A 12,000-nucleotide genomic window follows, 5' to 3' on the forward strand; every position below is an offset into this window, starting at 1 on the left:
ATGTTTAGGACGGGTGGTAGGGACAGAGCATCGAGTGACATTATACTGAGTGCACTATCCGAAAATTACCTCGAGCAATTAAACAGAGAACCGACTCGTGGAGATAACATCTTGGACCTACTGATAACAAACAGACCCGAACTTTTCGACTCTGTAAGTGCAGAACAGGGAATCAGTGATCATAAGGCCGTTGTAGCATCCCTGAATATGGAAGTTAATAGGAATATAAAAAAAGGGAGGAAGGTTTATCTGTTTAGCAAGAGTAATAGAAGGCAGATTTCAGACCACCTAACAGATCAAAACGAAAATTTCTGTTCCGACACTGATAATGTTGAGTGTTTATGGAAAAAGTTCAAGGCAATCGTAAAATGCGTTTTAGACAGGTACGTGCCGAGTAAAACTGTGAGGGACGGGAAAAACCCACCGTGGTACAACAACAAAGTTAGGAAACTACTGCGAAAGCAAAGAGAGCTTCACTCCAAGTTTAAACGCAGCCAAAACCTCTCAGACAAACAGAAGCTAAGCGATGTCAAAGTTAGCGTAAGGAGGGCTATGCGAGAAGCGTTCAGTGAATTCGAAAGTAAAATTCTTTGTACAGACTTGACAGAAAATCCTAGGAAGTTCTGGTCTTACGTTAAATCAGTAAGTGGCTCGAAACAGCATATCCAGACACTCCGGGATGATGATGGCATTGAAACAGAGGATGACACGCGTAAAGCTGAAATACTAAACACCTTTTTCCAAAGCTGTTTCACAGAGGAAGACCGCACTGCAGTTCCTTCTCTAAATCCTCGCACAAACGAAAAAATGGCTGACATCGAAATAAGTGTCCAAGGAATAGAAAAGCAACTGGAATCACTCAACAGAGGAAAGTCCACTGGACCTGACGGGATACCATTTCGATTCTACACAGAGTACGCGAAAGAACTTGCCCCCCTTCTATCAGCCGTGTACCGCAAGTCTCTAGAGGAACGGAGGGTTCCAAATGATTGGAAAAGAGCACAGGTAGTCCCAGTCTTCAAGAAGGGTCGTCGAGCAGATGCGCGAAACTATAGACCTATATCTCTGACGTCGATCTGTTGTAGAATTTTAGAACATGTTTTTTGCTCGAGTATCATGTCGTTTTTGGAAACCCAGAATCTACTATGTAGGAATCAACATGGATTCTGGAAACAGCGATCGTGTGAGACCCAACTCGCGTTATTTGTTCATGAGACCCAGAAAATATTAGATACAGGCTCCCAGGTAGATGCTATTTCTCTTGACTTCCGGAAGGCGTTCGATACAGTTCCGCACTGTCGCCTGATAAACAAAGTAAGAGCCTACGGAATATCAGACCAGCTGTGTGGCTGGATTGAAGATTTTTTAGCAAACAGAACACAGCATGTTGTTATCAATGGAGAGACGTCTACAGACGTTAAGGTAACCTCTGGCGTGCCACAGGGAAGTGTTATGGGACCATTGCTTTTCACAATATATATAAATGACCTAGTAGATAGTGTCGGAAGTTCCATGCGGCTTTTCGCGGATGATGCTGTAGTATACAGAGAAGTTGCAGCATTAGAAAATTGTAGCGAAATGCAGGAAGATCTGCAGCGGATAGGCACTTGGTGCAGGGAGTGGCAACTGTCCCTTAACATAGACAAATGTAATGTATTGCGAATACATAGAAAGAAGGATCCTTTATTGTATGATTATATGATAGCGGAACAAACACTGGTAGCAGTTACTTCTGTAAAATATCTGGGAGTATGCGTGCGGAACGATTTGAAGTGGAATGATCATATAAAATTAATTGTTGGTAAGGCGGGTCCCAGGTTGAGATTCATTGGGAGAGTGCTTAGAAAATGTAGTCCAGCAACAAAGGAGGTGGCTTACAAAACACTCGTTCGACCTATACTTGAGTATTGCTCATCAGTGTGGGATCCGTACCAGATCGGGTTGACGGAGGAGATAGAGAAGATCCAAAGAAGAGCGGCGCGTTTCGTCACAGGGTTATTTGGTAACCGTGATAGCGTTACGGAGATGTTTAATAAACTCAAGTGGCAGACTCTGCAAGAGAGGCGCTCTGCATCGCGGTGTAGCTTGCTCGCCAGGTTTCGAGAGGGTGCGTTTCTGGATGAGGTATCGAGTATATTGCTTCCCCCTACTTATACCTCCCGAGGAGATCACGAATGTAAAATTAGAGAGATTAGAGCGCGCACGGAGGCTTTCAGACAGTCGTTCTTCCCGCGAACCATACGCGACTGGAACAGGAAAGGGAGGTAATGACAGTGGCACGTAAAGTGCCCTCCGCCACACACCGTTGGGTGGCTTGCGGAGTATGAATGTAGATGTAGATGTCTCCATAAACAGTCAACCCATTAAATTATACTGAATAACTGACCCACACAAAAGTTAGTATCACTAGATCACTGATACAGCAAATGTCATCATGTAAAAACGCTAACTTCATCTTAAATAATTAATATGAAGTACGAAAAATAGCAGCCAACTTAGGTATTTTGGATCTCCTTAAATAAAAATCACCCAGTGAAACCTATTTGTTCACTAGGAGCGTTTTCACTCAGTATTCACGTAATCAATCCTATTTTAGACGAAAACCAATGTAATTCTTAATAATTCATGTTACTTACTTATTAATGCAAATTAGAGAAGTCAATTGACAAACTTCTAAAAAAAGGCCTTTTTGTAACAAAGAATTATTCTGTCAAGTCAACAAATCTGTCTGTCATTTTAACAACATGTTAAATTATGTCACTCGATGCAAATTAATAACTTTTCTGCACAAATTATGATAACAGATGTACATGTGACTTATAAACTATATCTCTTTTTAGTAGTTCTTTGACAATGTTATAAATACAAGCAGCAAGAAGGGTCGAGAGACAGTCGGAACGTCACTTTGGTAAAGTGTGTTTGTGTGTTATTGTTTGAGGTGGATAAACAATGCAAAGAACATGTAAAGGAAGTACTACTTTGTGTTGTGTCATGGTCTTTGGTGGACAGTGGAATTTAGATGGCCACCAGAGTAATAAATATTTGATGTTTACATATCTGTTGGTTTCGCTCGTTCTTTATCATCAACAGCACATAAAAAACACAGGACCTCATGTTTCTACCCTAGACAACCAGATTTAGAGCCAGCATCAGCATCGAGACACAGCAGCGATCCAGCAAGCAGCAGCGATTACTACAATGCATTTTAATGGCGCCAACCTAACATCAAGTGCTAACAAGCTCCGTAAATTGGAGTGAAATAGTGCGATTATAGCAATTAGCAATATCTACGACTAGGCGACCATTACAACATCCAGCCTAAAACTGGCACTAAAACTAACGAAAGACCGAATGCCAGCGATCATCAGTGTCAAACTCCCAGATGCTGATGACATGCAGGTCGAAATCATCTCACAACAGCAACACCTAGTACATTCCTTTCCGCTTTTGGTCAGCAGGTTTGACCCCAAATTTGTCAATCCAAAGACACTCCTACTAACTCACATTCAGCGCTACAGACTAACAATGCAAGTACAGCAACTCATCCATATGAGAAATTCCATCATCATTAAAACTAATGATCCTCATTCCCATTCACCCATCGTCCAAATTATTCCCTCTTTTGGAGGCAATTCTATCATTACAACCCTTACAAACTCTCTGCCTAAACAGCCCCCGATTACCAGATGTACATCTAACGGTTCTCGGCTGACGCTCCCGGTTACAGTAGTCAAGGATAACTCTTTATTAATAATTGTAATACAAAGTAATATCACCAGTTACAGTTACATTCTGGTTGGTTGGTTGGTTGGTTTGGGGGAGGAGACCAGACAGCGAGGTCATCGGTCTCATCGGATTAGGGAAGGAAGTCGGCCGTGCCCTTTGAAAGGAACCATCCCGGCATTTGCCTGGAGCGAATTAGGGAAATCACGGAAAACATAAATCAGGATGGCCGGACGCGGGATTGAACCGTCGTCCTCCCGAATGCGAGTCCAGTGTCTAACCACTGCGCCACCTCGCTCGGTTTACATTCTGGGAAAGTACACCAAGTCCTTTCATCCATACATGTATTTTTTCATCATTCTAACTTTTCTACAAGAGCGTGTATACAAAGTAAAAGGCGTATTACTATAGACAAAACTAGGTCTACTTTGAGTTTTGGGGTCAATTCCACAGTGCCCTATCTTGTAAGCTTTGAGCTCTATCTGCAACACTATTGAAGCATTATGCCTCGTCGACGTGTGTATCGTCAACGCCGACACCGCATGCCAGTCTACAAACACATAATCAGCCTCGAAAATAAACTTGGCACAAATGGCACTGTACAATCTGTTATTCTCAATGGACCCATATTCTTTCGTGGTGGTCGAGTTAATTTCTCACTTGACCGACCCCCCACATCAACAGCAGTGATCAAAAAGATCAACTTAGAGTACACCGACGAGGAGATCGAAAGCGAACTCAACTCCAAACCAGGAAACAATGTGCGCCAGGCACTCCATATTCAAAGAGATAATGGACTTCGCTTCTAAATAAAAGTGTTCTGGGAATCACCCGATACCACTGTCACATTTATTAAACGTGGGGCCTTGATTTATTGCAGGAAGCATCCTGTAGAAGCTTCTCAATCCACTACCCAAACATAGAGGTTTCATTGATGCCTCCAATACAATGACCATCTGATACAAAATTGCAGGCTTTAAAAACTATTCTAGCAGTACTTTCGTGAACTTCCTTGATTTTGCACAAGTCACAATTACATTTTCTTAAATTTGTGAGTCAAGTAGTTAACTCTTTTTTGAACAATCCGACTTAATTTCCGAATGATTCCTGCATACGTAAGAGAACGTATTGGAGTATCTTTCCTGATACAGCTACAGTGTGCTGTGCTGTGAAGAAATGACTGATCTTGTTCAAATCTATTTTTGCTCCTTGTTCTGTAGGTTGACTGGTACTTGCAGAGGGTCTGATCGATACTGATTACATAATCGACGTGAAAATTAGGGGTGAGTATTTTCTTCTGTAACTGAAATCATTCTGAAGGTATACAATTATTAGGAATTTTTAATACTTACCACTTTCGATGCTACTTAATGATATTCTGTACGATGGAAGTGAAAGAGTACACTGGCAGTGTTTGAAATTGAACTGCCATGGTCGTTAGCTCCTGCATTACACTCGGTCGCTCGAAGTACAATTACAATTACGGATAGAGGAGATACACATTAAAATTCAACACTGATACTGTCGGGAACTACGGACAATCGAATGAATAGCCGTTAGCTTTGTACTCAGGTCAGGTCCCTTTATAACATAGCTAAGACTGATCCAATCCGTAATTAACAGGTCTGATGGTCCCCTAGTTAGTGTGGGACGACATGTGTAATTTACATTCAGAAGTCCTTGCATATGTATGGTTGTTTATAGAAGATCTGATTTGTAATTTAGTTTCCTAATATTTTACTTCCTCCCATTTCCTTCTTTTTAAACAGATCATCTGCTGGCGATGGGTCGAAACCGATAATGATGCCAATTTTGCGATGCTAGACGGATGTGAATAGTAAAAATTTTACAAGGGTGTCCCTGTGTGCCTAGTGTGTGTAAGAATTTTCCAGAAGACGGCAACTTTCTCACCTCTGTTGCCGGCGGACCGGCGCGGACGGAGAGAAGGCAACTGCTGATTACCAAAATCGACGCCAGCAACATGGTCTGCGACTTTTCTGCAGCTGTGTGCTTCGCTACCACGCAGATAACTGGTACCGCAGTGGCTGGAGCGGCGCACGTGAAGGAGTGTAGGCCAGGAAGTTCAGACAAATAAAGATCGCGTGTCGCAACGTCGTAGCAGAGTGAAAGCCATACTGCGTCACTTCCTGCTTATTGGTATTATACCTGTCACGCATCTTGTTATGCTGCAAGAGATCATTACAGTGCTTTTCTTTCCGTGCAGTAAACGCATTTCTGTGGCTTTAAGCTTTGTAGCACAATAATGTTTAACTCGTGCTGTAGATTATCCAATTGCAGATTATCTGGTTTTCGGATTATCTGTCCATATTTCGGCGATTTCTGAGGAAATAAAAACAAAGCCTGACGTCTAGTATCACAAAGAAAACGAATTTTTTCACTTACAATACACTGTCACGGCACCTGACTTAGTTAAACCACCGGAAGAAAGTACAGACTGCACCCTCGACGTAGGGTATGCAAACAAAACATTATGGGCACTGCTCAGTGCGGGATATAGTGCTGCCTGGTGGTGTTAAGGTAATGCAGCGCGCTAAGGACAGTACACCCTCTGATCAAAAGCGTACTACACCCCTGCAGTGTAGGCAAATTAGACTTTTGATGCTCAATAAATATGTACAAACTGGAAACCATTTCAGTCGATGTTAAGCATCCAAATAAGAGGTAGATGAGTTTGCGGCGATTTCTGGCTTATGCTAAGCATTTGAGTCCCTCAAAACTACGAAATCTTTGGACTTTTTTCAGTTTTTTACTTATGCCTCAAAAACGATACATCCTACAGAAAATTCTCAAAATACCGAAACGAAAGAGCATAAAATTACCCGTAGAGTGCCCTATTTAAAAGTTAAAAGCGCTTCCGCTGTTTAGCCTCAATCTACCGCTAAACAGCCACAATGTTTACCAGCCTGCCGGAAAAGTGAGTTATGCTCATGTTCCAATGTCTGTAACTCAAAAACAGCTGCTCCAAAACAAATGTGTCATTTATGAAAGTTGGGGACCATCAAGAAAGGGCTCCTAAATTTAAAAATTGACTCACTAATTTGCAAATATATTAATAACAACTTGAAAGTATTCGTAGCACTAAATTCCTGCTAACACCAAAACCTCGAAATGTCAGACAGATCGGCATCAAACGTTGTACATTGGCAGAGTATCGACCAAATCTCCGATGTAATTTGTGCTATGCGCTATCGCCCAGGAGAAAGTGCGTTAACGGTAAGTACGAAGCACAGGAAAAGCATTACTGTGAACGTCTCTCGTATACAGCTTCAGCGCGGAAGTCGGTTGAGCTTCGTTTCTTGTACCGAGAGTCCCGAGTTTGACCCTTCGTCATGTCAGTTTTGTACCGCAGTGAGCGTGAAACAGTTACATGCGACAACACGCATTTGGCATGTAGATGTTGTGACTCCCTTTGCACGCTTTGTGATTTTTTAGTTGGATACAGGAGAGAGGCACAGATGCAGTTCGAGGACAGAGAATTCAGGTATTAATTTGTTCTACGAGGGCTATCCAGAAAGTAGGGAACGTTTCCGTCTGACGCCGCTAGGCGCGCGCCGATCTCGTACATTTTGGTATGTGCGTGCTCGGCAGTGCAGTCGGAAACCATCTGTGACGGCGGGAACGTCTCTGCGCGTCTGGTTTTTTCGGTATTCGAATTTGAAATGTACGCTGCAATCGAAAATCCCGCCAGTTGTGAGGTGCGGTCTGTTATACGGCTTTTGCTGGCAAAAAACCTAAAACCTATAGGAATTTATCGTGAACTGTGCGAAGTGTATGAAAACAACGTAATGAGTGTATGTTCCGTCCAGAAATGGTGCATTCGATTTAAAAATGGCCGCACCAACGTTCATGATGAAGATAAGAGTGGACGCCCGAGCATTGTGACTGACGATCTTGCCGCTAAAGTTGATGAAACGATTCGTGAAAACGGTCATTTCACAATAATGGAACTTCTGCTTTCTTTCCCACAAGTTTCACGGACTTAGTTGTTTGAAATTGTCACTCAAAAGCTAGGCTACCACAAATGTTGTGCACGATGGGTGACCAAATCGCTTACAGAGCAACATAAAGAACAGCGAATGGGGGCAACGTTGACATTTCTGGAGGCCTACCACAAACATGGCCCAGATGACTGGGCGTTTGTGTTGTCCTCATCATTTCATCATCATTCATGAGAGTGGCTAGATTGGGCTGAGCAAAGGTTGGGAATTTGTATGGGCCCTGATAACCGCACAGTTGAGCGCCTCACAAACCAAACATCGTCATCATCAACAAACATGGTGATTCATTACTGGATCGAATCGTAACCGGTGACGAGACTTGGGTGAAACACGTCAGTTGCGAGACAAAATTACAGTCCATGGAGTGGGAGCACGCAAGGTCCCCCCGAAAAGCAAGAAAATGTTTGCAAGTCAGCAAGGAAGTTGATGGTGACAGTGTTTTGGGATAGGCAAGGTGTGCTTCTTATTGATTTTTTCGAACGTGGAACAACCATAAATTCTGCCCAGTACTGTCAAACTTTGCACAGCCTTAGAAGAGCAGTCAAAACAAACGCCGAGGAAAACACTTACAAAATTTTGTTTTTGCACGACAATGCCCGACTTCACACGGGAAACCGCGCTAAAGAACTCCTTAATTCCATCAAATGGGAAATTTTCTCTCATCCGCCCTACAGCCCCGATCTTGCACCAAGCGACTTCTACTTGTTTCCCAAGATAAAGAACTGGCTTGCAACGCAGCGCTTTGATGACGACGTGGAACTCCAGGCGGGCGTGACTCACTGGCTGAAGTCTCAGGCGGCAGGATTTTACAACGAAGCTCTTTCAAAGCTTGTCCACCGTTGTGACAAGTGCCTCAATGTGTTCGGTGACGACGTGAAAAAGTAGTATTTCAGTCGTTCTTTCATATGTATATAATAAAATGTATTTCTTGTACTTAGTTTTTTTTAATGCTATAACATTCCCTACTTTCTGAATAGCCCTCGTACATCTAATATGAAATAGTAAAAGTAATACATAATTTTGTTTGCTGTAGTTGCAGAGTCAGTTGCTAACAGTAGATCTGAATGCTGAAATGTATACAGATACAAAGATTTACAATTCAGTCAGTGCTCAGTGCAATGATTATTGCGTAGATGATGAGTCCTGACTGCTATGAAAGTCTGTAAACGTTATGAAATGGCAAACATACCAAAAGCTGCTCGATGTCTGAAATTAAGTAGACCCGCTGCTGGAGCTCCAATAAGGGCATTATTACACAGTTGTAGCGCCCTCAGGTTGCTGTGATGGGCTGTGGGAAACGCAGCGGCGTGACTGGAGACGCGCGTGTTAAGTGCGGCCCGCAGGATGGCGGCTGATACCGCAGTGAAGGGACTCTTCGGAGTTAATAGCAATGTTCTGTGGACAGGCCGCTTTGGCTTCATTTACCTGAAACTAGCAAACCAATTGAGTTTATTCGTAGATTCACAGAATAATCATAGTTGGAACAGAAGAATAAGGAAACAATTGCATCACACACGCGCAATGATAATAGTAATAGTTTTGTGTTATCAGAAGAGCCAACACCGTGTTACGAGTGGAGGCCGAAATGCACGCGTTTTAGCTCACGCAGGTTGGCGTGAGGAGGGAAGAACTATACTGGCGTGAGGCCTGGAACATGACAAGGGATGAGAATTCAGAAAGCGGACTTAATCAGTTTGATACTTAACTTTAATCCATTAATGATGAACGTCGCTCTTGACGGTACATGATTCACAATATCATCTGTTCAGAATACATTCTTGAAGATAGTAATTATAGTAACTGAATATGGCGCCTTGCTAGGTCGTAGCAAATGATGTAGCTGAAGGCTATGCTAAACTGTCGTCTCTGCAAATGAGAGCGTTTGTAGACAGCGAACCATCGCCCGAGCGAGGTGGCGCAGTGGTGAGACACTGGACTCGCATTCGGGAGGACGACGGTTCAATCCCGCGTCCGGCCATCCTGATTTAGGTTTTCCGTGATTTCCCTAAATCACTCCAGGCAAATGCCGGGATGGTTCCTCTGAAAGGGCACGGCCGACTTCCTTCCCCATCCTTCCCTAATCCGATGAGACCGATGACCACGCTGTCTGGTCTCCTTCCCCAAAACCAACCAACCAACCAACCAACCGAACCATCGCTAGCAAAGTCGGTTGTACAACTGGGGCGAGTGCTAGGGAGTCTCTCTAGACTAGACCTGCCGTGTGGCGGCGCTCGGTGTGCAATCACTGATAGTGGCGACACGCGGGTCCGGCGTATACTAACGGAACGCAGCCGATTTAAAGGCTACCACCTAGCAGGTGTGGTGTCTGGCGGTGACACCACAAGTAGTAATAATAATAAGCATGATAAAAATAATAATAGTACTAATAAACAAAATAATAAGAATAATAACTACATAACGTTCAGGAATCAACACAAACACCAGCACACACGCACTGGTTCCTTCATTCAGGAACAAAGATTTCACAATAGTGGCTCCGTACAGGGAAGTGTGTGGAGAAAATTTTTTTCATACACCAAGCACAGAGGATGAATACCATATTTGCGTGTCCAGCCTGTGGATTGCAGAATGGAAGCTTGTGTCTGAAACAGAACTGTGTCGAAGTTTCATAGGATCTGGGCTCGTCAGCAGCTTTAGCTATTATCCAACCATGATGGTGATAATTATAGAAACGTGGAGAACGCAGTTGGTTGTATGTGAGGACTGCAACTTAAGAAGGTTATTCCGTCGTTGCAGATTAATCTCTTACGAAGAATCTCAAGCAACATCGGAAATTTTTTCGAATCATTTGCTTGCACAGTCTGAAGAAATGAAGATCAAGCATTTGGCAAATGGAGGCTGTGTTTGCTGGAAATATGTGAAAGTAATTTTGCTTTCTAGTAGATTATTTTGTACATGCAGGTCACGAAGAACTCTGATGTCTTCGTGGGGCCCTTGAGAATGCAGTACTGGCAGAAGTTTCTCTCCATTGACTTGTTGGAGTGTCCTGAACTGTTCTTTGCTAACTTTGCCGGAGGAGTGAAAGTGGGTGATCAAATTTGGTGCCGCGAACATGGACTGACGTATACGAGCAATCAAAGAACAGGGCTCTGGAAGGACTACAAACAGCTTTGGAGGGCGTTTGCGTGTCTGTGAAAGCAATGGAATAATTGTATATATATGGGCTGTAGCTTGAACATACAACCCCTATAATATCTGAATAGCCTCTAGCTGCAAGAGTGCGGTCCACAGTCACCTCCTCGTTGATTTCACTTCCGTCGTCGTTGTAGATATTTGCATCTGTGTTGTTGGGTGCCACGAGTGCACGAGCTGCTTCTTACCAGTCCTCTAAAGGTTTTTGAATGTCGTTTCTGTACTGGTACGATTTTACTGTAACAAAAGATTTGACTTTACGATCTATATAATATTGTTTTTACGCTTGCAGCGCAAGGCCCATCCGTCACTTGCGTCAAGGCTTGGGAAATTTAGCTGTCTGCCTTTTGTTTTCGCCCACACTTTCACGACATAGTGAACGCAGCGATCCTCGTGGAGAGTGTCTCCGAAGGCCTCCATCGTAATTTTTTTGTGCTTCTCTTTCATATGGTATATTAACTCCCCACTTTCCCATCGCCGTTTCCACTGATAAAACGTACATCGTGAAGGACATCTAGAGTGAAATCTGTTTTTCACTGCAGACATCGTGCGATGTGCAAATGTTCGGGTTGACTTTGGCTGCTTTCTTACTTTAAACCAATGTTTGAACATTTAGATTTTCTCGTTAATAAGATAAAACATTACCTTTTTCTCCTTTCGTGGTACTTCGTCATTTACATCACTTGAGGACTCTTCTGACGTTGACTTTTGTCCATGCAGATGGTCACAAGCGAACGATTCCGCTCCATCTTGAGTGCGCTCGTTGGTATTTAATGCGACGTTCGACCCGTCCCACTGATTAGTTATGTCCAGTAGGAATGCCGCACAGTTTCTCTAATCTTCACTTGTAGGCACACAATCGCCTCTATGGAACAGTCCACAAGAATATCAGTCAGGTTCTACAGATTACTATCGCAAAACAGCACTGTCAGCTGCAACAGTAGCAGCAGCGTGCGGTCTGGACAGCAATTTAAGACCAACTTGTTCGTGTGTGCACAAACACTAGCTCTAGCCACAATCCGTACGTCTGATGGTACGGAGTGCTGTTATCTATCAGTAAAAAATAATTATTATTATTATCATCATCATTGTTGTTGTTGTTATT

The 12,000-nt window shown here is 43.1% G+C and overlaps 1 protein-coding gene across 1 annotated transcript in view; it reads right to left on the reverse strand.

The window, feature by feature from the left end:
- Positions 1-5,794, reverse strand: part of LOC126203397 (uncharacterized protein CG3556-like) — a 37,531-nt gene extending 31,737 nt beyond the window's left edge. Inside the window, exon 1 of the mRNA XM_049937702.1 lies at positions 5,635-5,794. Within this exon, the coding sequence (XP_049793659.1) occupies positions 5,635-5,706 (72 nt within the window). The 5' untranslated portion in view covers positions 5,707-5,794. The remainder of the gene's footprint in view (positions 1-5,634) is intronic.
- Positions 5,795-12,000: the final 6,206 nt, after the last annotated feature.

Source organism: Schistocerca nitens, chromosome 9 (assembly GCF_023898315.1).
Source record: "Schistocerca nitens isolate TAMUIC-IGC-003100 chromosome 9, iqSchNite1.1, whole genome shotgun sequence".
Lineage (NCBI taxonomy): Eukaryota > Metazoa > Arthropoda > Insecta > Orthoptera > Acrididae > Schistocerca > Schistocerca nitens.